This window comes from Micrasema longulum, unplaced genomic scaffold, assembly GCF_059751315.1.
Source record: "Micrasema longulum isolate JH-2025_06_02 unplaced genomic scaffold, ASM5975131v1 h1tg000487l, whole genome shotgun sequence".
NCBI lineage: Eukaryota > Metazoa > Arthropoda > Insecta > Trichoptera > Brachycentridae > Micrasema > Micrasema longulum.
In genome coordinates, this window is record NW_028277684.1 from 1,936,811 (window position 1) to 1,963,443 (window position 26,633).

The following is a 26,633-nucleotide window of genomic DNA, read 5'->3' on the forward strand; positions in this document are numbered from 1 at the left end:
AATGAGTTTAGTTTATTTTTACACCTTGACATTTTTACAGTCCTTTTCCGAAACTGATTGGATTATTTATTTTAATTTACACAAAATAAAATCCTTGTTAAATTATTTAGCAAAGAAAATCACAAATGTAATGCTTTTAATATTAAAACATTTTTTTTTAATTTGCAGGTGAAATTTCAATTAAATTGAAGATATCTGGATGTTTAAACGCAGGCAAAATGGTGAGTCCACCTCCTACTAGATAATGACAGGTCGTAAATAAATATTTATCCAGTTGTAAATAATTAAATAGTACAACGTTTTAAAAGAGTTCAAATAAGCACTAACAAAATCTTAATAAAAAAAACATAAATACTTAATTAAATATTGAAACGGGTTGTGGTCCCATGGCTAGTGTTGCGGACTCACGGATCAGAGGTCTGAAGTTCGAACTCCACTCTACCCCAATTTAATTCTTATTTTCTGTGAGTGAGTTATTTAAATATAGAGCTTGTTTGAATATATTTAGATTTTCAAAAAATGTTGTTTACATTATACAAGTATGATAAAAAAACAATATTCACATAGTCAATATTATTTTTATAATCATCGGATGTTGCGGCGCGGCGGTAAAAAGTTTTTTTTAATTAATTAAATAGGTAAGAACTTTTTTCTTTTAATTTCGGTACCTACATTTTATTTGTGCAAGAATCTGTGTTCTAAATTATAAATCAAGTATTTTACAATGATTGGCGTTCATCAATTGTTAGGACATTTTTTTAATCAGTTGTTAGGACATTTTTAAAAAGTATTTTTTACACCGTTGTTTTGGCAAATACTTAAGAAACTTATAAATTATATCGCGTTACAAAATCATAATTATTGTGTTACTAACAGTGAAATCATTATATGTGAAAATATATCTCCCAAATTTTTTATTTAACCCCAAAAAGTTGTCAATAATTCAAAAACACAGGAACGTAAGTGTCATTCACTAATAATTTATGTACAATTTTTGCACAATGAATTCATTAAAGTAAAGAAAATTAGGATTGTATTTTAATTTTCATATGTTTTGTATTCTTTTAGTTATGATTCATTAAGTGCTCAATCCTTTGATTATGTAGTTAAATCCTAACATTCTTCATTTATTGTGAACGCTGAAATAGTTGGCCAATTATAAAAATTATACATTTAATAAAATGAATACAAGATATAAAATAACGAGAATGCATAATTTTTAAAATATTTTTTTTTATTCACCTCGGGGTATTATGCTCGTTTACCCATAATCCATTCAGTTAATTTATTTTCCTTGACTGAAATCTAAATTCATAGAATTAAGAATAGTCCAGAAACCGCATACGCACATCAAACAGAAGGTGACTCATAAATGAGCAGATTTACGTTTTGACCCATTAGTTTCTTTGTAGACGTCGCTTAGTACGCAACTCCTGATTTGAATTTAACTATGCCGTGTCGTGTCCTTTTAAAGTGTAGAAATACTGCTAGGATCTTAAAAAAACAGGATGGTATCAAATTTCATGTGTAATTAGCAAACGAATGTTTAAGTAGCAAATACATTACTTAAAAAATGAATTATTTTTCTATCTGTCAGATTGTCGAAGAAACAAAATAAACATTTCTTAGTGTTGCCAGGGTAGTAAATTTGTTTACCCTAGTTAACTCATCTAATGAGAGAACTAATGAAAATTTGATCTCGGATTAAACAACTCTGTGGTGGACATTTGACCGACATTATCTTTAAAACATCAAATTTTATTTAACATGATTTAAAAATATCCGTTTAATATAAAATACAATTTGTTTTATATTTTAAGCTTAAAGTTCATTAATTCAATTACTCTTATTAAATGGCGCTTTACTTATCTAATCTGTTGTGTCAATCAATATTTTAGCGTGCACAATAAAATTTTAGAGAAATTAACAGATTGCTTTTTTTTACCTTACATTTGTGTTATAATTATATTTTTTCCCATAGTGCAACATTAAGCGGCGACATCACGAATGCGCGCGGCGAAAGTGGGGCATAGTGGGGGAATTATTGAACACAGTCCTATGTATTCAAATATGATTCTACGCTCTTTCTGGACTATTCTTAATTCTATGTCTAAATTATACGATTCATCTTCTTGTCGTACAACAAAAACTTAATTAAAAAAATTATTTGCTTGAATTATTGGTGTATAAATGCCGTACCCTGTGCATCGTTATATGCAAATAAGGTAAACACAATGTATGCACGTGTTCCACCAATATTCGTATTTTAATTTGATGGATATTCTTGATACAAAAAAAAACTTTTTTAAGAGTATGTACGTAACTAAAATCAGAATAAATAGCGTCGATTTTTTTTTTGTTATTTTGGTTAAGTTTTATCAAACATTTCAATGAATAAGTAAGCACTGCGCTACATATCTCAATTTTTTGTTACAATAAGGTAAAATATAAGTTTTGCGCTTCGAGTGTCAGTCCAGGGTATATAATATTTATCTAGAGGTGTGAAAACACTTAAAAATGAAATTATCAAACCCACGAAATCTTGCATATAAGGCAAACGCGCTGACCAGTAGAACACAAGTATATTTTATTCCATATTTTTAAGTGGTCATTCTTTTTTTAATTACTTTTTATTCGCTTAATTTACTTTTATAAATATATTTATTGGTTTATATTTCTATATAATATTTCTAGAGGGTGTTTGTATGTTTGAAACGCCCTCAGCGAAATTAAAAACTGTTTTAAAATTAAAACATAAGCATGTTTACATCTATATTTTTGAACTGCAAATTGATGTAGATACTATGCAAAATAAAAAAATACTGACATACAAATGACAAAAAACATTTAAATGAGACATGAGAGGCGAACAGAAAATGGCTAAGTAATCTAATAAATTATTTTACCATTAATAGTAAAAAAGCCTTTCTTTAAATTTTGATATTGAACAGCAAAATGTTTCATAAGACAAATTTTTAATATCCAAAACTTACAAAAACATTAAAAAGGTACTACAAAATAAGTTTCCCAAGTTAAGTTAAGTTGAGATAACTTAATAATTTAGAACACCAGATCCGAGTTGAAAATATCAACTTTAATTCTGTCATTTGATTTTTTTAATTTGATTTGTCGTGGTCGAAATGAAATATTTATTGGAAAAGCGTGTTTTTAGTCCCTGGAAAAGTACCCGCGGCGTAAGACTGATAATCTTACCTTCATGCAACAAAAAAATATCAAGATACGCTTCGATTGGTGTACCAATGCAGTGCCCAATGCACCATTAGGTGCGGAAAGGGAATGATGATGATGTTTTTTTTTACTGTTATTAATTTTCAGCAATTATTATTTACTAAAGTTGTTTTGCAATTATAACAACACATGTATGAGTGTCTGACCCCACGGACGTTTCCCATGAAAATTCACACAGCTGAGATGTTTTGATTAAGGATACGTAATTTATAAATATAAAATCTATCTCATTAACCCTCGAGTGCTTTTGAAACACATAAATCAGTGTTTTGACAATTTAATAAAAAACAAGAACATGTGGGCATTGGGCATGTGGCATGTGCATTATTTTAAACTTTGTTAATATCAGATTTTACGACATCTTTGATTTCAATATGTCTTCATACACACGTACTTACAGTGTCTGATGATACGGTGATGATTGTAATAAATTAATGATTGTGCCAATTTAGGATGCATTCAAGCTGTAGTTTGATAAAAAGTAAGGAAATCATACAATTTTGCCATTTCTATCAAAATAAAGTAATTAATATAAATTAATTATATAATTTTCTAATGTATTTCTGATAAAAAAAAAAAATATGTAAGTAAAACATGATTATTGTTCTACCGACAAATTTCGCCTCTTGAAGTTTTGGCCTAATTTTAGGTAAATTATTATTTGTTACCTAGTTAGACATAATCCAGAGAAATCTATTACCTTAAACATGTAGTAGATAAAGAAATTGTAATTTTTGTTAATAAACCGTGATTATTATTATGATTGTTATTAATATAAAGACAAGTAGTTAAATAAATTTGTTCTAATCTTTAAATACAAAACCGGTTGAAGCAAAATTTTCCTTTTTTGTTTTAAAAAAAAAAGTAGAAACGTTTTCAGTGACACAAATTTTAAGGTATTTTTATCAAATCCTAGGATAAATTATGTCTTCAATAATAATCGTTTAGAAAAATTAAGATAGTTAAAATATTTTAGTTTAAATCATGTTTTCTTTATCCTTTGGAAATAATAATATTCCGGTTGTAAATATTTAATTTCTACAGTAGTTTCTACTATTTAATAATATTCCGGAAGGGTTGTTGTATAATTTTAAAATCAAATAATAAAAAATATAAATAATATACGTTAATGTTCTCTTAGGTGGAGACCGTGGGAGGTGATGGGAGAGCCAGAAGAGGTCGCTGAAACGGAGCCCGCCCCCGAGTCGGACGACAACGTGTCGGCCGGGGCGGGGTGCATGGCCGTGCAGTCCCTCCAGGCGCTGCAGAGACTCCGCCAGCACCAGTTGCTGTGTGACGCGGTGGTTCGCGCGCAGGACGGCGTCGCCTGCCCTGTGCACAGGGCCATCCTGTCGGCATCCAGTTCATATTTTCTGTAGGTACTACGCTGGAATGATAGATAGATACAATAGGACACGGGAGGATTAGTAACCTTTGTCTTATCTAGGAAGCATATTTTCTGTAGGTACTGCGCTGGAATGATAGATAGATACAATAGGACACGGGAGGATTAGTAACCTTTGTCTTATCTAGGAAGCATATTTTCTGTAGGTACTGCGCTGGAATGATAGATAGATACAATAGGACACGGGAGGATTAGTAACCTTTGTCTTATCTAGGAAGCATATTTTCTGTAGGTACTGCGCTGGAATGATAGATAGATACAATAGGACTCGGGAGGATTAGTAACCTTTGTCTTATCTAGGAAGCATATTTTCTGTAGGTACTGCGCTGGAATGATAGATAGATACAATAGGACACGGGAGGATTAGTAACCTTTGTCTTATCTAGGAAGCATATTTTCTGTAGGTACTGCGCTGGAATGATAGATAGATACAATAGGACACGGGAGGATTAGTAACCTTTGTCTTATCTAGGAAGCATATTTTCTGTAGGTACTGCGCTGGAATGATAGATAGATACAATAGGACACGGGAGGATTAGTAACCTTTGTCTTATCTAGGAAGCATATTTTCTGTAGGTACTGCGCTGGAATGATAGATAGATACAATAGGACACGGGAGGATTAGTAACCTTTGTCTTATCTAGGAAGCATATTTTCTGTAGGTACTGCGCTGGAATGATAGATAGATACAATAGGACACGGGAGGATTAGTAACCTTTGTCTTATCTAGGAAGCATATTTTCTGTAGGTACTGCGCTGGAATGATAGATAGATACAATAGGACACGGGAGGATTAGTAACCTTTGTCTTATCTAGGAAGCATATTTTCTGTAGGTACTGCGCTGGAATGATAGATAGATACAATAGGACTCGGGAGGATTAGTAACCTTTGTCTTATCTAGGAAGCATATTTTCTGTAGGTACTGCGCTGGAATGATAGATAGATACAATAGGACACGGGAGGATTAGTAACCTTTGTCTTATCTAGGAAGCATATTTTCTGTAGGTACTGCGCTGGAATGATAGATAGATACAATAGGACACGGGAGGATTAGTAACCTTTGTCTTATCTAGGAAGCATATTTTCTGTAGGTACTGCGCTGGAATGATAGATAGATACAATAGGACACGGGAGGATTAGTAACCTTTGTCTTATCTAGGAAGCATATTTTCTGTAGGTACTGCGCTGGAATGATAGATAGATACAATAGGACACGGGAGGATTAGTAACCTTTGTCTTATCTAGGAAGCATATTTTCTGTAGGTACTGCGCTGGAATGATAGATAGATACAATAGGACACGGGAGGATTAGTAACCTTTGTCTTATCTAGGAAGCATATTTTCTGTAGGTACTGCGCTGGAATGATAGATAGATACAATAGGACACGGGAGGATTAGTAACCTTTGTCTTATCTAGGAAGCATATTTTCTGTAGGTACTGCGCTGGAGTGATAGATAGATACAATAGGACACGGGAGGATTAGTAACCTTTGTCTTATCTAGGAAGCATATTTTCTGTAGGTACTGCGCTGGAATGATAGATAGATACAATAGGACACGGGAGGATTAGTAACCTTTGTCTTATCTAGGAAGCATATTTTCTGTAGGTACTACGCTGGAATGATAGATAGATACAATAGGACACGGGAGGATTAGTAACCTTTGTCTTATCTAGGAAGCATATTTTCAAGAGACGGGGGAGTAGAAAAAGATGTTGAAAAAAGACTGACTGCGAGCAACAAAATGAGTGGCGCTCTAAGCACAGTAATTGCTAATTAACATATCGCTGCTTCAATTCAATAGGACTACAAACCGAAAGCCCCAAAATTTGAGATTTAAATCGGTCATATATTTCTATAAGAAAAAAAATCCCATGGATTTTGCATTATACTCAGTGCGTAATTAAGTTTCCGGGTTTTTTTTATCAATAAGAAATTGCAAATTTTTCAGAGAAATACAAAATTTTGTTTATTCAAAGTATCGCTCCTTACTAATTTTACATTTGTATCATCTCACTGGCAATACATGAATACCGTGACGATAAAATTATACGTCTTTGGACCGAAACCATTCATCCAACCAATTTTGTACTTCTTCGAAATTGGCCAAGTGTAGCCCTGCTAATCCATAGGCCATCGACCGGAACAGATGATAATTAGAAGGGGCCAGATCTGATAAATACGGTGGAAGTGGAAGCAGATCTCATTTCAGTATTTTGATGGTGTCCTGGACGATGGAAACGCGATTGCACGGAGCGTTGTCGTGCTGCAATATCACTCGTTTATGTCTCGTGTCACATTTTGGCCGATTCGTAATTGATTAGTTGTTGTCGATTGCGATGTCCATTGATATTTTTGCCCCTTTTCAGCAGCTGATAGTACACGATTTCTTTCTGGCTCCACCAAACGCACAAAATTGTATTCTACCCAAAGCAATTTGGCCGTGCCATCGATGTTGATGGTTCGCCATGTGAAAGCCACGATTTTTTTTGCATTTAGGATTCTCGAAATATATCAACTTTTCATCGTCAGTAATAATAATATGCAGAAAACTCTTTCTTTCATGCCGCAAAAGCAAAATTTCAGTGCTGGCTCTTCAATTTTCCATGTGTCTCTCAGTCAACTCATGCGGCACCCATTTTCCTTCCTTTTGAACTTTTCCCATAGAATGCAAACGTTTGGAAATATCTTGTCGAGTCGTGTTTAATGCCTCTGCAAGTTGATCTTGTGTATCATCGGTTTTGGTCTTCCGTCACGCACTCTGACCTCAGTGTTGAAATAGCCATTTCTGAAGCGTTTAGTTAGCACAAAACTCCATATTTATCTAAGTAGATACAGCTTTAAAAAGCGCATCGAAAGATATTAAAAACATAAATATGAAAGTCAGATAATAAAAAAAGGCAAAATCTTTTGATTAGCTTTACTGAAAAAAGGCAAATTTCTATTTGTGGCCCTTTTGAATTGAAGCAGCAAAATGTCAGTCGATGCTAGACTGGCATTTAGCAGTGCACAGCGGAGTTTTAGTCAACATTTATGTATGGAAGTGAAACATAGAACAGTGGGTGGTAGACAAATTTGTTATACCTTCAATGTAGTAGTCCATTGACTTGGTCATTTGAAGCTAAAGAATGACAGTGGCTCATTCGATTTTGTCAGCGTTGCCATTGTTTTCAGTTTTCGTTCGTATTGTTTTCGGCAGCAAATACATATACTAAAATTGTTTTGCAACAATAAAAGCTGAAAGTTTTGACAAATTAAATGGTGTACGTGTGCCAGTTTACGAATGCGCTCAGTTGTCCACCACTTAAATAAATAATACAGATTGTTTTTTATTGAAGCGCCCTGTTCACGACCACACTCCATTCTCGGGAGAAGAGCGATGTGACCATCGAGGGCGTGTCGTCTGAGATGCTGCAACTCCTCATAGAGTACGCCTACGTCCGCAAGGTAACCATCACGCAGACGAACGTGCACGGTCTGTTAGTGGCGGCGGACTACCTCTGCTTCTTGGACGTGCTCCAGCTATGTTGCGACTACCTCAGGGCGGCTCTGAAACCAGACAACTGCCTGAGTACCATGCTCTTTGCAAGGTTTGAGTTTTTTTTAATAACTGGCGAAACCGCTATTTTTTCCGTTTTTGACACATCACAGATGGAGCCAATTTCTAAAGCTGGTCTATTCACCTTGATGATTAACTGTATACTTGTTGTGCACACCGTGGCATAATATGAAGATATGATGATTTTATTTGTATTAGTGTTGTTATTGTTTTGGGAGTTTGGAGTGTGGTATATACATGTGAGGATGTGGTTTCTATATTATGTGTATTATGGGAGTAGATTTGAGGCCAAATATTATTAATGTCTACAAGACTCAGCTTCCGTTTGTAGCGGAGAGCTGAGTCGTTAAACAAGTCCAAATCGTACAAGTCCTTATTTAAAAAAAACCTGATTGCTCTTCCTAATGGAGAATTTCGAGCTGCTCTGGTGTTGCTTTTCTGCCGGGCACAATCTTGAACCGCCGCGCCGCAACTCACATTTGGTCGTTTTTGAGTTATTTATTGATTCGTAATCAGCATTTAATTAGCCATAAGTGAATTCAACTCTTTTTTTGCTACAACTGGAAGGTTATAAATTAAATGCCTATCCATGCAGTAACATTAAGTTTTTAGCCCACAATAGATTTAAATGCTAACGGAAATGGGGTTTTAAAAAAATGTTTTTAGCTTGATTATGTTGAATTTTTTATTTGTAAAAATAAAAGCCACCTGTTTTCTTAGTTTTTTCTAGATTATATTATAATTTATTAAATAAACAAAAGCTTTTTACAATAAAATAACCGGTTTAATTCAAACTACTTGCACTCAAAAAAAGTATCAGTTTTCGCCAAAAACCAACTAAAACGCGAAATATTGCATTTTAGGATGTAATAATAATTATAAAAAGTACCTTTTTTGTGGTCCTACTTTTTAACACTGCATACTTACTAGTTTTAGACAACTTTTTGTCTGCAGTAACTGATGCGAATTTGAAAACCCTTTTTTTTAAATTGTTTTTTTTCTTACTATGAGGAAGTTCAGTGGTTTTTTTAATTTTTTTTATTTGTTAATAGACTGTTTAAACTAAGTAAAAAAAGTCTAAGTCTAAGTCTTTTTAAAAAAAAATTATATATCGTATTATCGGCGCTACGATTTTTCAAAGTTTTGAATTTCTGAAATAACTCCGCGTTTAACGTCAGAGGTTCATTTCCGCTTATTCTCATTCAGTTCTTCCTGTTGGTCCAGAAGCGACAAGCAGACCGGAAATCTTACATACCTCTCAGGTCATAGGTTGATTCACGTGAACCAGTGACGTCATTTAAAGTAGTGCGTTTTTATCAAAATATTTTTTATTATTTTTTCTGTACATTTTCAAGAAACTTTGCATTACAATTTAATGCTTTAATTTTTACCCCGCGTAAGAAAACATTTTTTGAATCCAATTTACCGTAGGGCTGAAGTTCCTCATTAATCGTCATCATTTAACCTTATGATGAAATCGTTTAAGAATTAGGTTTTAATCATTATAATTGCGATTTATTTATTTGAAAAGTTTTTTGTGTTTTTCTCGAAATTGGATTTTTCGAGTTACGGCGATTTAGGTATTGCACGGCAGATTTATTGTTGTTCAATAATGCAGTTCCTATGTCGAGTGCGACAAAGGGGTTTATTGAAATACTATTATTGGTTTCCCCTTGTACGTAATTCTAGTCTACAAAAAAGATTGTAATTTTTTTTATAGACTAGAATTTTTACTTTTACTCTTAAGCGTTTAACTCAATCAATAAAATCATTCATATTTCATCAATATATTCGACAATGTTTTAAATGTGTCCAAATGTATATAGACAGGCTGGATTTTTCACTCCCTAGGGAATTATTAGGATCTAAATTTTATAGCAGCAGAGAGGGAAATCATTTTTGAGAAGGGATATGGAAGATTCACTATTCTGCTTTTATTTTAACATGAACATTTCCTCGAGTTTTCCATCTGTTGAATTTTTAAAAATTATTTTTTTTAAAGATATTTTTTTCATTGACAAAAAAAACACATTTATTATTAGCAAAACTGATAGGAAGACCCACGGTCTTTAAAACAGTATTTGTGAATTAAAAGACCTGAAATGTTAATTAATTTAAATTATTTTACCTATTAGGCAACACCTGAAAACAGTGGCCAGTTAAACCAGCCAATGACAGGTCATGACCTGTAAATACCTAGACTTCCATGTTTCCCTTCCGAAAATGTTTTCCCTCTCTGTTGCAATAAAATTTAGATCTTTAAACGTTCGACACCTACACGATCTTATTTGCCTCAGGCAGTACTGCTGTCGGGAGCTGGAGCGCGACGCTCGCCGCCACGCGCTGCGCCATTTCGTGGAGGTGGGAGCCACGTGCGCGCAGTTCGTGAAGCTGCCGGCGGACGAGGTGTGCACGCTGCTGGCGGAGGACGAGCTGAACGCGCGCAGCGAGGAGGCGGTGTGGGACGCCGCCCTGCGCTGGGTACAGCACGACCCGCGCGGTCGGCGTCATCATCTCGTGTCGCTCATGGCCAACATTCGTCTCGGCTTGCTGGATTCGCAGGTATAGAAAGGTCCTCATTATCGGATATATTGTGTATCAATCATTGTCAAACGTAGTACCTACGTATTATTTACTGTGACTTTATTAAATTAATGTAGTTAATAACCTCAGAGTTATAATGCGTGAACCTATTGAGAAGCCCTATCACTATGTTTCATGGAACGCAAGCGATGTTGGTTAGCTACCAATTGGTGACCATTTTATTTTATTTGACAACATAAACATAAACGTTTTCGATCGAATGCTTTTGTAACTGTGCTTAGCTTTGTTTGTAAGTAACTTGGATATTTACGATATAATAAATAAAAATCGACTATGGTGAATTGCAGTATGTTTGGTTGCAGCAGTAGGAGCGTCAAAGGTGTTAAAGGAGACAGTTTTCACAGGTAATTGATTCCGAATATTTTCCCATGATTTACATTGATTTTTGGCATTTATTGTCCACGTGTATTATATTGCTGAAAAAGTTTCCTTTTATCAACATATTTACTTCAGATACTATTTTTTCTCAATTTGGGAGATAAATTTGTAAATCAACGTATGTTAACTGTTGATAATAACAGTTGATTATGGGCTATATTTTAGGGCCGCACTAGGCATCCATATAAAGTTAAAATTTTTATCGAGTAGAGGTCGATTAAAATTTTACTCAAAAATAGCAACGTTAACCTTGAAATCGCATCTAAAATGACGTGTCCAAATTTCAGGCCGCTACGACTCGCAATTTCGGAGATGCTACGGACCAACAAACAAACTCAACACAGGACTTTGGTTCAATGGAGTTGGGATTTATGTCTCAATAAATATTACATAAATACATTGTGAATAAAATGAATAAATAAATAAAAATATAAACACAAACAAGTATTTTCAGTTTTATAAAATAAATATGGGTGAATTATAAAAAAATAAATTGGAATAACCCTGCAATAATAAATACACAGGTACATATTCGAAAGTATTTACAATGCAAATTAATATCCATTTGGCAATTCTCGACCTGAGTACGGCCCATTGTTTTGCTGCGAACTGTAGCTAACTTTATACCCAAAAGTCATAGAATGGTTTTCTTACGTTTGGGCTCCTCTATAGCTTGGCGCATTATAACTCTGGGTTAGTAACCTTTAAGTAAGCGGTGCTACATGCATGATTATGGGATTTACCCTTCGGGCGTCGAAGTCGAGAAATTATAAAATAGTAATCATCTAATTTGATGTTATTATGTTAATAAAATTACTTTAATGGACATGGGATGTTGTGATACAACTAAGTTTTGATAAATACAGTTTTTGCTACCATTTTGTTTGCAATATGGACATGAGGATGAATATGAAAATACGAATACACAACAAAGGCTCTCTATATAATTTGCCAAACTTATAGTGAAAGGGACAATAAAAAAAATAGAGTTAAATCAAGTTAAACCGCCATACATGAAATGGAATATTTTATTGACAAAAAAGATATTTTAGTACGTTTTTATCTAAGTTCCTGCATTTATTATTCATGAGATTTAAGATTTTAATCACCAGATATTACTCAACTATCCGTATAGAATTAACAGTTAATTTATCAATAATATTGCTTATGATGGAATTTGCGAACTGGTGTTTCTAATATCTGACCTTTAAGTATTATTTGAATAAATCCGTAGCATTTAATGACATTTTCCTTTTTTTTGTAAATTAAATTACAAATTTAAAAGCACCAATTAAATTTATTTATCTACAGAATCACTTTGTTAAGCGCCCTTGAGGTATTATATTACAAAAATGGCGCTGTATAAGTTATCCATAATGACAAAAATAATAATAAGGGCTCGTTTTGACTGGATTTTATTTACACTTGTTTTTTCATTGCAACAAACTCATCTGTAACCTTCATGGCTAACAAACATTCTAAATTGCTTAATTTAATAGTAATTTAAAACCGCACAAAATGTGACGTCATCGCTATTTTATAAACATGCATCCGTAATCTTATTTAAAATTTAATTTGTTGAACACTCGGGTATTATTTATTTTTGTTGGATTTGAGGATATTTCTAAAAACAGACCTACACGTTTATTTGTAATACTTTATAGCTTCAAAATTATTTCTGGAGATTATGGTCAATATAAGTTTCCCTTTTTTGGATTCATCGGTACTTTTAAACTTGAAGATATCATTATTGGGTAAAAAGATGATATTATTAGGTATTACTATTACACATCTAGGATTTTACGCTAGTAGATGCAGGAAGCTCCTCCATTAGTTGGAGATGACAGATAAAAACGACGCGACGTTATGCTTCGATGATTATTAATTCAAGTTGAATAATATACTGGATCGGTAATGGAGCGCGAGAGTTACTGTATTTTACTAAGTTATTAACTGACTGAACTATGTGAGGGTATTCTAGGTTGCTACTGCTTATATGGTAGTTATCCACAGTGTTCTCTTTATTTCCTAGTGGGAAATTGAGGTCATTTTCTATTTCCCCGACTGTCAGCAATCTGACTTCCGTAATGTAATCAGAAATTAGAATGTTTTGATTATAGATGGTTCACAGGAAATATAATATACGATAGTATGTCAGATGACGGTGGGCATCGGTTTTCGGATGAGCCTCGCACACATATTATTACACGATATTATGTACCACAAAAGAGATAAATATTGATAATCGTTAACATTTGGTGATAATTGCATTTATATAGTCAAACCGTTTTGTTAGGTTTTCCTAGAAAAGGTAAAGAACCACCCCTACGTGACCGGCAATGAAGCTTCTCGACCCATAATAATCGAGACCCTGAAGTTCATGTACGACCTCGAGACTATCGGTCAGCGGGACGGTGAGGTGGCCACTCCGCAGTTGGCGAGGCCGAGGGTTCCCCACGAAGTTCTGTTTGCTATTGGCGGGTGGAGTGGAGGTTCTCCCACCGCCTTCATCGAGACCTACGACACGAGAGCAGATAGATGGATCAAGGTAATAAATATCTTTCATTATCAGCGTCTGGATTTGACTCTATGGGTGTTTGATTTTTTCATGAAGTTCGCCACTCATGTATATCCATGTATAATTATTTTAGTAAAAACATTAGAGAAAACACATAATAAAATGAATTACCAATGTTCGTTTTATAATGAAAGTGGAGACGGTTTGATAATCAAGATTCGTTGGCATTATCGACAAAATTAAGAAAGAAGGGCAGCGTTGGTTTGGACGACTAGAGTAAATGTACATAAAAAACGGGTAAAAAGATTTACAGCGCAAATGTTGATGGATACAGAAAATGAGGAAGGACCTAGAGAGGGTTGTGGTCCCGTGAATAGTGTCGCGAACTCTGGATCAAGGGATCCGAAGTTTGGATCCCGCTCTACCACAACTTGTTTCTCATTTTCTAACACTAAATATGGCATTAAAATTGAAATATTCATGTAATTTTTTTAATATAATTTAACATGTATATATTTTTTTAAGACATTGCATGACCACATACCCACTTTCAGATAGACATTATAAATCGAAATGATCGGCATGTATGCATAAGAAGATTTGTAAGGAAACGAGGTATGTATTCAATGAATGAGTAAAGTGGCGTTCTATCTTCAATGCCCACCCTTTCGGGGAAACGGCCTAATGGTTTGTTTTGAAGATTGGTTATTCTAAATTACTATTTGATATGTTTTTAAAAGCGATTATTAAATTCATGAACAGTATTAATTTATCAATATGATATTGACTTGACGCTTGACTCACACACGGAAGGTTCCGGGTCCGATTCCCGGTGAGAACGCAAAAATTAAAATGTGATTATTCTCAAGCCTGAGTGTTCTGTAATGTAATTCACCACTGTAATTAAACGTCTTGGCTTGTTGTGGTGCAAAAAAAACTTATATTTTTAAATGCCTTTTTTAGGTAGAAGAGGTCGATCCCGCGGGACCCCGCGCCTACCACGGAACTGCCGTAATAGGAAACTGTATCTACGTGATTGGCGGGTTTGATGGCAGCGACTATTTCAACTCCTGTAGATGCTTTGATGCTTTAAACAAATTTTGGAAAGAGGTTTACACTTAATTAACCTTAAATTGTTACCATCACCAAATCACCATATATCAACACAAATTATAGATTTATTTATCATAACCCTAAGCGAAAAAACATCAATAGTACACTATTTGAATTAAAAATACGCGGAATTTCCATATATTAAAAAAAAACTTTATTTATTCTTCAGTATCATTAATGCAGCAAGAGCTGCTTTTAACAAAATGAAATCCCTCTTCCGCAATGATAATCTAAACATGAAAATAAGGCAAATAGTGGTAAAGTGTTGTGTCGTCTGTGTCGTTGTTTAGCTGTAAGACTTGGACTCTGAAGGTGAACACTATGAACAGGCTGGAGGCTTTTGAGATGTGGTTGCATCGCAGAATGCTTAAGAAATCATGGGCAGACCTGATAACGAACTCAGAAGTCTTAAATCGAGCTAAAACGAACAGAGCAATTTTAACCACCATAAACAATCGTAAAATTATGTATCTGGGGCGTATGCGTGAAGAAAAGTACCACTTGCTTCATTTACTTTTGAAGGGCAAGATTGAAAGTCACCGAGGTGCTGAAAGAAGACATATGTTTTGGCTGCGAAATATACGAGACTGGACTGGCTGACTTTCAGGACTGTGGAGCAGATTTTCCGGGCAGCACACAACAGAGACTTTTGCCAGTGATTGCTAACGTTGGGGATACCTGACAATGTACTTAGAGAAAAAAAAAATATTGACCCCTTCACAATTATCACAATCATCACAATCGGATATAATACATTTATGCCAGAGGTTTAGCCAATCCTCGAAACATTTCTGGACGCACTTTTTGGTGTAGCCTTCAGTTCCGTCAGAGACTCGGTCTTTATCTCCTCTGTGGTCGCAAAATGTCGTCCTTTCACAGTCCTCTTCATCATTGAGAAAAGAAAAAAGTCGCAGGGGACCGAGTGCAGTAAACTCCGGTGGAGCATCAATGCGGTCTATTTTTTGTCAAAAAGTCGAGAACAAGCCGTGAGGCGTGATCGGGCGTGTTATTTCCGTTCTGGAATAATCATGAAAATTCGCCGCTCACACTAAAACGCGTCTTACTAGTTTGCCTGTCAAAAACATGTGTACCAATCTAGGAAAAGAATAGGCTCTTATATATGTTCAGAATTATAAATTAAAATATTCGGTGTATTTTTTTATCAAACACCGTATTACATATATAAATGTAGGTACCGTATGTTTGTCGCCGCAAATCCCGGAAAGTAATCGATGGATTGATTAAAAAAATTGACAAAACATTGCATTTCATTATAAACCGCAGCACAGTCCCAGCACATAAAAATATTTAACTAAACAATGTGTTTTCTCGGTAAATATCTAGTTGCTAGACTATTTTTATTTACTCCCCTAATAATCAATTTCAGACAAAGCCACAGCGAAGCGTGGCTGGGTTCAGCGAGTTTTTGTAATAAAAAAAAAACTATGCACAGGTTATTTGACATCGAGGAAGAAATCATAAATATTTTGCCTATTTGAAATAGTAAATATTGTTATTTCTAGTGACTACAAAAAAATAACGTGGAAATACAAAGTTTTTATTCCATTTCTTGAAAACGCAATGAAGATGTATCCCTGTTCTATAATAAATAATAGGCGGAATTGTTGACAGGTAGCCCCCATGAATGCCCGTCGATGTTACGTATCGGTAGCCGTCGTGGGGGAAGTGCTGTACGCCATGGGCGGGTATGACGGCCACCATCGCCAGCGCAGTGCGGAGCGCTACTGCCGCAAGACCAATCAGTGGTCTCTGGTCGCGGGGATGAACGCGCAGAGGTCTGATGCCAGCGCTTGCACACTCGACGGTAAGATACTTTATTCCTTATAATAGAAATTGACCCAGGTCGCCTCTTCTTCACACCTACGTTCTGGAAGACAACAACCACATTGAAAAAGCACAGACAATTGCATCGATTTATGTTAAAGGGGCACAAGTCCATATACTATGTATATGTGCCACATGTAATGTATGTTTGTGTATGTTTAATATGTGCGTTCTTGTGTGTGTGCGTTGATGGCTCAGCGTGTGCATTCGGTATTTTATTTTATTTTAATTTACTACCAACGATAAACTCCACGGAAAACGCAAATGTTAACAATTATTATTTTCTCACTTGAGTTTCTTATTTATTTATTTTTTTGTCACATTTGATGTTTACATCTTTTGCATAACTTACGAAAATTTCATTGGTCTTTTAATATTAATAAAATGTTGTTTTTTATCCTAATAATGACCGTTTTCTGAATAAAATAAAATAAAATACTTACTGTTTGAGAAAATCGATAAAAACTGTCTCTTAATTCTTTTTTAAAGGAACTTGTCATATTTTTTATTAATTTGGTTTAAATAAGTAATGCTGATATAAAAGTTTATTAAAAATATTCTTTTGTTGGTAAGTTTTTTTATGTCATTTTTTTAAATCCACGGACATGTTCCCTTTTAGCCTTTAAATATTTTCTAATAAAACAAAAAATTTGAAATCATTTTTTATTATTTTTTCAGTAAAAAAGGATTACAATTCGGTGGTTACAGTATTAGGTCTACTTCCTACAGTTAGAATGATTTATAGTTCTCATTTATTCTCTATCATCTCGTCATCATCGTGATCATTTTCGATAGTCTAAGTTAGCAGAATTTCGTTTCCGCTTTCTCGTCGGATTCTCCTCTTTATCTATGTTGAAATGACTTAAATATCCTGCAGCGTGTTACGTTGGACTTTTAAGGTCAAACTACCAAACTGACAGCTGTCGTATTGCCAGGACACTCATAAAGTATTGCCAATAAATAAAATTTATTATTCTAAATCCATGTTAAAAGAGAACTTGTCATTGGACTAATCTTCTTTTAACGTGGAACTTAAATCGCTTTAACAATTCTCTACAATTTTGTTGGATTTGAGCCTTTTTGTTGGGTATTGAATGACGACTAAAAGATATGTATTTGTTTAATAATCTTACATAAAAATGTCAAAATCACCAAAAGTGTAACTTGTGCCCTTTTAACATGGATCGATTCAAATGTAGGACAGTCAAAAATACTATAAAATGGGCTGATGTGTATTTTATGGAAGATAATAAATGCGTTTTAGGGTTGCATTTAGGATCATCGGGCACTGAATACTACAAATATAGGGGTGCGATGATCTACCTCACTCGCAGTTTATAATATATTTTATTTAAAAATTATTTTACAAATTTCTTTCGGATTATATTAATCTAACAAACTAATACATGATAATATTTTTAACATTTTTTGTAAAGGTTGATGGAGTCTTTTGTTTAATTGGGTCTCGTAGTTTATTTTCTTTGAACTGTTTAATTTATTAACAAATTACAACAGGGATGGAAAATATTTTAGAGAAGGGAAATGGATGTCTAGGTATTTACAGGGCTTATGACCAATCCAGTGTGTAAAAAAGCCACTTAAACCAGCCAATGACAGATCATAAGCCCTGTAAATGCCTAGAATTCCATATACCCTTTTCTAAAATGCTCTCCATCCCCGTGGTAATTTGTTAATCTTAATGACTCCCTAGGGAGTAAAATCCAGTATTTTGTCTTCAAACATTAGCACAAACTCAAAATATTGTTTTGTTTACCTATTATATATTATATTTATATATTCTCGTGCTTGCATTTCCATTGAATAGCTCTGTCTTTAATAGCCAATAACTATTTATCATCATCATTTCTGTATTCACACCCAGCGGTGCACAGTGGTTCATTGGTACTGTGATGAATAAGTTCCGGGGGGCGAAACACCCACCTGAACTTTTTCATCCACCAATCAGCAGAGCCGAATAAAACATGAGACCATTAAAACCTTTTACCAGGGCAAATCCCTTCCATCCCAAGTGACCTATGTACCACACGAATACTCGCATTAAAACACATTTTTATCATTCAAACTTGTTTATTTTAATCTTCATAAAATGTAGATCCCGATAGAGACAAACATAACTTAATGCTATATCCAATTTTAAAAAGCCATAATACATAATTTATTTGAATAATACCCGTAGGAACACTACATAACCATGTCTGCTTCCTAACGAAGCGTCCACAATATAGATCGACAACTCACCCAAGAGAACTAGTGACGTCACGCGCGGACTAACCACTGAACTGCCTCAGTCCCATTTTTAGGATTTTTACAACAGATTGGCCATCGAGACGACAACGCTCATCCAGGGTTCTGGTTTTATCTCATAAAATCAGACCAGTATTCTTCATCTGCCTGGACATAGTATAAAAATATGTTGTAGTTCGTTTGAAAATGCCTTAACAAAGCGAAACAATTGTCACGAAATTTTTGTTTTTATATTTGTAAAAACAAAATAAAGCGTTTGGTAGAGTCAAATCAGCGTTTAATTTCTTAAATTTTAAGTTTAAATATGGAGTTTTACAAAATAAACGCCAAATCAATCAACAATATGTTGTAGTGCTTAATTATTTTTTAGTTACTGGGCATATTTCATATACATTTATAAAAAATCATCTTTGCTCGTAAGATGCAAAGACGTTATGATTTCTGCACTACCGTGTTACGTATGATAATATATTACGAACACGTCCGTTAAGTTAACGCCCCAGCCACAAATTAAATGTAAACCATGAGACCAAAAGCCAGTTTGGTTCAGTTTGCTAAATACAGAGAGAGTAATTTAATATTTGTTATCTCTGACAGTGATTACATTTTTACGGAAGCAAACCGCCACAGTTTACAGTTTTGATGATGGTGCCGCTTTAGCTGCAATTACTTGTGAGAAACTTGTTCTGGCATTGCAATTTGCAGGCAAAATCTACATAACTGGCGGCTTTAACGGACAGGACTGCATGAGCAGCGTGGAGACGTACGATCCTGCTACTAACCAGTGGACCAACATTGCTCCCATGAACTATCGCCGCTCGGGAGTGTCCTGCATAGCGCATCACGGGAAGGTGTACCGTTTGTATAATTTTTCTCTGAATTATTTATTGAATCGGCAATAACGTTGTGGAATAACGTGATTAAATTTTTTGACTTTGGTTCATAACTATTTTTTTATTTTTTTTTATTTATTTACAATTTTAAAAAACCCGTTAGGGTTACATTACAAATTTAATATTGTTTAGTCATTTTATGTCTCGTCTAGTTTAGTTAGTTCAGTCATCATGTGCTTTTTCAGATTGATTTTAAATTTGTCTCCAGTAAAAGTTTTCAAGTGGTAAGGTAGGTCGTTGTAGTGTTAAAGTCCATTATGTAGTATTTTTGACTGTCCTGTGTTTGTCTTTGCTTTTTCAATATGATAGTGTTGTTGTTGTCTGGTGTTATATTTGTGTATGTCAGCATTTTTGACTAATATTATGTCGTCGTCTTGTATGTTTCCCAGTGTTATTTTGTGCACAATTTTTAAGGTCTCAATTTTAGTCAAGTAGTGTATGTCAAACTGGTGTGTTTTTTTGTACAGTTCAGTCGTAGAGGTCAGGTAGGGTAGGTTGTATGTTAGTTTAAGAATGTTATTTTGTTGTCTTTGTATTCTTGTTACCAGTTCCCCAGAAGGGGATCATGTAACTCAATTTACTTTTGACATAGGCTTCGTACATCACAATTTTTTCATTTCTTGGTATAAAATCTTTAATTTTGAAGAAGAGGTTATGTAGTGATGCCATAGGGTTAAAAATGTAAAATAATTTTTTAACGAAGTTTCGATGCAAAAATAAAAATTGGAGTCTCATATTTTTGTAAGTAATGAAAGTACATTTAAGACCGGTGCTTAATTTTAACACTGTAATAAAAAAAAACATAATATTCCGTACATCTCGATTCTCGGGTAATTTATTAAACGATTATCACAGAATGTCTTTATTAATGGGTAGCCAGTAATTTATGGATTTCTATCGCCGAGCTCTGCCCTTTACACACACTATCACACTATCCGGATGTATGGGTATAGCTTTAGTAGCAATAAATGAGATTGTGGTTTTATAAATTTCCTGTCACGATTATGGAGGTTTTCCTATTTAGATATGTAGATAAACACGTTACTAATTCACCAGTCACATTTTTTGCTGCATGTTTTTTCTGATAAGTTTAAAAAAGAAATATGTCGATATAAATTGAAAAGCAATTAAATAATGAATAAAATTCATTTTAATGCTCCACTAGTAGTGTCTTTTTTATAACGTTTTTATGATTATATTAGTGATTGTAAAATGTCTTCAATACATATTTAACTACTTTGATTCTCGTTCAAATTTATTTCAACAGAGAGTGAAAACATTTTTGAGAAGGGAATGAGAAGGGAATCCCTCTCTGTTGAAATAAATTTAAATATGAACAACTCCCTAGGGAGGAAATCCAGTCAGTCTGCAAGCATTTGGACATAATCAAACTTTGATTCTCATTTTAATTTGGTCCATCATACAGTAATTATTATATTTTTCAATAAAACGAGTGCCCATTTTCTTAGGCAATCTTTATTTACGTGGCAATCCACAATCCATTAAGGTTATTAACTTACTAAAAAAATGTCTGTATTCTAAATTTTCATAAAACTTTTTGTCACACAATTACACATAGGTAAAATGAAATAAAGTGATAATATTTATATGCGCTCTCCGAGGTAATGAACATCTCAAAACCACAACAAATAAAAGTAAAGTTAAAAATGTTAGGTACTCCATTTTGTATTAACGCTAAGACTCCATAGTCCACAAAAAAAATCTGCATTTCTCATCGATGTTTTGAGTATGTCTAAATGTTTGTAGGCGGCTGGATTTCCTTCCTTGGGAGTTTTTCAGATCTATATAAATTTGTTGCAAAAGAGAGGGTAATCATTTTTTAAAAGCTAGTACGGAAGTACAGGCATTTATAAAGCTTATGGTCTGTCATTGGCTGATTAAAGTGGGCACTTTACACACTGGTGAAATGATTCAGCCGGATGAAACTCCCACATGATAGGTTTCAGCTATTTACTTGACAGAGGTCAATAGATGGATGAGTTGAGGAAATGTGGATGTTTTAATATAAGCATAATAGTGAATTTTTCAGTGTGTAAAGTGGCCATTTAAACTAGCCAATGACAGGCCAAAGCTGAGTAATAGCATAGACTTCCATATCCCTTATCAACATTGGTTTACCTCTTTGTTGTAACAAGTTTAGATCTTAATTTCTATTAAGTTACTATATTTATTTATAATTTTTTTTTAATATTTGAAATCAAAATACTTTGTTTTTACGCAACCAGTTTCGAGCTAACACGTGCTCTTTTATCAAGGTGTAATTGAGAATTTAATATAGGCAAATCCTTTTTTTATAATTTTATCAGTCTCTTAAATCTAATAAAAAGGTATAGAAGTAATAAAACAAGTTTTTATGTAAAGTAGTATTTCCCCGCTGTGCAGTAGTAAGCGGGTTTGCTACCATGCTAGAGGTCTCGGGTTCGATTCTTGGCATAATTGACATGAAACATTTATTTGAAAAAGTGTTTTTACACGAGAATATTTAATAGTCTCTGGACTGCCATCTGAAACTTAAAACTAATCAACTTACCGTCATGTAATAAAAATGATCGAGGTTCGCTGCGATTAGTGTACCTATGGAGTGTCTTATGCACCGTTTCGTGCGGAAAGGGTATAATAAAATGAATGAAATATCTTAAATACCTTTTTTTTTTAAATAGTAAAATAAACTATGTACAATCATTATGTGTAAACGCTAAGAATATACTCAGGTATTGATTATATGCGCTGTTACAAAGAAACTTTTTTGTTGAGATGTTATATTTATTTATTAAATGTATCCGTTTTTAGGTTTATGTAATAGGGGGATTTAATGGCGTTTCTCGGATGGCGTCAGGGGAGGTGTTCGAGCCCGCTACGGGACTGTGGGCGCCTGTCCCAGACATGTACAACCAGAGAAGCAACTTCGCCATAGAAGTCATTGACGACATGATCTTCGCCATCGGCGGGTTCAACGGAGTCACCACCACCCCGCACGTGGAATGCTACGATGAGAAGACTAACCAATGGTAAAAATATCTCCATGTTTGCGCAATTCCACTCAATAAATTCAATTTAAAATTTCATTTAAGTATAATCGGGTTGTGGTCCCGTGGCTAGTGTCTTGGACTCACGGACCAAATAATAATAATTATATTTGGCTGATTTATATAGCGCCATTTTTGTGAAAAATCACCTCAAGGGCGCTTTACAATTGTATACCTAAACTTACATTCTAACTAAACTAAAGTGATATACTATATTTCCAGATTTAAAATTGAGGGTATGATAGTCTAAAGAAGTAAGATTTTAGTTGAGATCTGAACTGACTGGGACTGTCGATGATTTGTAAGTTTGAAGGCAATTGGTTCCAGGCAGAGGGGCCGGCGGCGGCAAAAGCACGATCTCCAAATCTAGTGTTTGTGGAGCTCCGGATTTCGACAAGTTTTCCTCTTCCTGAATCAAATGCTGACCTAAGAGTAGATTTGTTTAGATTTATGATAAACTAACAGTAAAATATTTTTTTATTTTATTTATAATTTTTTTCAGGAAATACAAACTCTTTTTTATGAAAATTTATGAAAAATACAGAAGTAGGTATTTTTCAATTATACCGATTTTTTTCTTGTAAAACAAATTATTTATAGTTTTTCTCGTATTTTTTTAGTATTGTATATTTTCTTTACCTCTGATGTGGGTTGAGTTGTAATAAAATAAGAAAAATTGAATTTATTATTATAGAAATTAAAAGTTAATGCTATTAACCCCGTAATAGAGGACAAAATACGAATGACGAAATCAGGCGAGAGTGTAAATCTGAGTCGAGTATAATTGATAAGATTAAGAAAGCGTCTCTGAAATGGTTTGGTCACGTAGAACGAATGGACTACGAAAGAATGGTAAAACAAGTATATATTGCGAAAATGAACGGTAACGCGAGACGAGGACGACCAAGGAAGACGTGGCATGATCAGATAAACCAAAATCTTAAGTCTTGTCATGTCAAAAGCAGACAGAACCGAAGGGCATGTATGAATGTGAAAGAAGCTAGGAATGTATGCCAGGATAGACGTGTGTGGCGGTTCATTCTCTCTGCCTACCCCTACGGAGAAATGGCATGATGGTAGTAGTAGTAGTAGTAGTAGTAGTAGTAGTAGTAGTAGTAGTAGTAATAACCCAATTTCATCATATTTTACGTACAAGCCTACAAGGCGTTGAAATAAATAAATATTAAGATATCGTCTATCATCTTGTTAACCTTAATAACAAGTTAAGAAATGCTATATTTGTTTAGTTTTTATATTTTACTTTTTGTGCTGTTACATGTTCACTTAATTGCCATACTTACTAGTTCTTTGCTCAATGTATCATTATCGTGTTTTTTATTATTTTTTATTGTTAACTTTTTAAAATCATTCTTATGTTGTTGAAATTCCACTCGTCGATGCGTTTTGTAGCTGCAAGACTTTTTGTGATGTTAGCTATCATATCATATTATGTAAATGTTATCAACTATCAAATATCTAAATTTAGTAAATAAGTTTTCGAATTTCAACCGTCCATGCGCTCAGTAGCTGCAAGACTTGTTGTTATCTAACTTCTAATTTTATAAATTTGCTTTTTATTTCGTTTTTTTAAAATATCACTTTAACTCTAAACTTCATTGTCAAATACAATTTACACAAAAAAAGTAAATACGGGCTAGATTTCTTATTGTCCATGCGCTCTGTAGCTGCAAGACGTGCTGTGATATTTGTTTATTGTACAGCGCCCTTGAGGTGATTTTCACAAAAATGGCGCTATATGAATAATCCAAACATTATTATGATTATTACCCTAGTTTACATCTCGCATACACATACTCGTATATACTTGTCGTCAGGTACCAGGCGACGGACATGTTGCTGTACCGCTCCGCCCTGTCGGCGTCCGTCATGACCGGGCTGCCCAACGTGCGCGCGTACATCTACCAGCACCGGGAGGGTCTAATGGAGGAGAAGCGTCACCTCATCGCCGCGTCGGCCACGCGCCAGGCGCCGCCCCCGCCCCCGCCGCGCTCGCGCCTGCCTGACGTAAGTGCCGGAAGCGTGGCAATGCTAGGCCATTGCTAGATTTGAGTACATACTCGTATATTATGCATTACATGAACGCAATCAAAAGTTTGATGTAAATTATTGTATCAAATTAGATATGTACATACACATTATTATGTTTGTGCTTCGGATTACATAAATTGTGAGGATATGCGGTGAGAGTGAATTTTGATAAAAAGGTATTTAAACATTGCTTTTTGGTCACTGTCTTGCAGATTTCTGTGCGAAAAAAACAACTGCAAACAACCATTAAAATTGAATCGTTTTACAAATTCGCACATTTTATTTTTTCATAAAAAAAATAACATGTCATTGATCCTGGTTTAAATTGTATGATAAGGAACACAAAAGATAAATGTTTTGATCAAATTTTTGTTTTAAAAAACGCATTATAATGTAGAGCACAGAAACAGGTCCGACCGCGACCGCCGAATGGCCGGTGTGAAGGTTATTAAAACCTAAACAAGATATTGTTAGAAATTGAATATTAAAACTACAATTATCGTATTATAAAAAAAGGAATACAATTCTACAAAAAAAGATTTTAGCTAAAATATTTTAATAACCATTTTTTTTTCAGTATAAACAAAGGCATAATTTTACGTAGAAATAAAAGAAAATGTCACAAAAATTTATGTGATTTAAAATGGTTGTATTTCTTTTTAATAATAAAAAATTTAAGATTACTTACTTCAACCACTTTCATGTTTAATTCATTACCTTCAAGTCTTCAAAGCTAATTATAGCTCAATACATATTTTAAAAATAAAAATCGTCGCCCCAAAGTTTAGTCTTAATTTGAAATGGCGTAATCTGCCGGTCGAAATGTAATTATATTTCAGTTAAGTAAATAAAACTTTTAAATATATTTTTTTAATACAAAGACCTTTAAAAATTATTGTTTCTAATTAATTTCTGTTTTATTTTATTGCGTGATTTTTAAAAAAACATTCGTTTTAAAATGGCAAAATCGTATGATTTCCTCATGGTTCGTGCATTTTACCGGGCTACTGAATAATGCCCAACTAAAATAGACAAAATCGACGTTTTGTTTTTCCATTTTCCGCATTTTAAAATTAAACCGATTTTGCTTTTTTTTTAGACAGTATCAGAATGAAATTTTCTTATTCGTTCCTTTTTGCGTTTTTTTTTATTATTATGTTATTAGTACTGGTTTATGATTGAATTCCATAACTTAAAATAATAAATATTCAAATTTAGAAATATTTTTGTAAATGTCAAACTCTGCTCTTTTTGCCAACAGGGTTGCACCTTATGTAGGAATACGATTTTTAGAAATATGTTGATTGTCAGTTTATATTATTTTAGTATTACCAAAAAACAAATAAAAATATGAGTGAATGTGAAGAAATTTAAAGGAATTATTTTTCTTATTAATTAACTAGTAGTTAATTAATAAGAAAAAGAAGAATTACATGTTTTTGGCTTTGACAAATGATAAACAATGAATATATATATTTTTTTAAATATTACAAACAAGAATCTAATTATGTATTTGACAAGATTTCATGATTTTTAAAGTACCGTAATTTTTTTATAGTGTTGTGGGTGTTTTATGCAAATTGAGAAATGCCATTTTTGTGATCGACACTATTTTCAGAAGGTAATTATTACAGTTTTTTTGTGTGAAAGGGGTCTATCTGTTTTTAGTAGAACATAGAATTGACCTTATTGCCTCCGATAACACCAA

The 26,633-nt window shown here is 33.9% G+C and overlaps 1 protein-coding gene across 4 annotated transcripts in view; it reads left to right on the forward strand.

Annotated features, from left to right (window-relative positions):
- The first annotated feature begins 745 nt into the window (after positions 1-745).
- LOC148281212 (kelch-like protein 10) overlaps positions 746-26,633 on the forward strand; it is a 34,482-nt gene continuing 8,594 nt past the window's right edge. For 2 of the 4 annotated variants that reach the window (XM_088227056.1, XM_088227057.1), the window contains exons 1-10: positions 746-959; positions 4,391-4,624; positions 7,993-8,244; positions 10,511-10,775; positions 13,492-13,743; positions 14,677-14,823; positions 16,459-16,651; positions 19,642-19,787; positions 22,641-22,858; positions 24,712-24,901. In XM_088227056.1, coding sequence (XP_088083182.1) covers positions 4,410-4,624; positions 7,993-8,244; positions 10,511-10,775; positions 13,492-13,743; positions 14,677-14,823; positions 16,459-16,651; positions 19,642-19,787; positions 22,641-22,858; positions 24,712-24,901 — 1,878 coding nt within the window. In that variant the 5' untranslated portion in view covers positions 746-959; positions 4,391-4,409. Of the gene's footprint in view, positions 960-4,390; positions 4,625-7,992; positions 8,245-10,510; positions 10,776-13,491; positions 13,744-14,676; positions 14,824-16,458; positions 16,652-19,641; positions 19,795-22,640; positions 22,859-24,711; positions 24,902-26,633 lie in introns of those variants that run through there. The other 2 variants (XM_088227058.1, XM_088227059.1) reach the window with 2 other exon arrangements.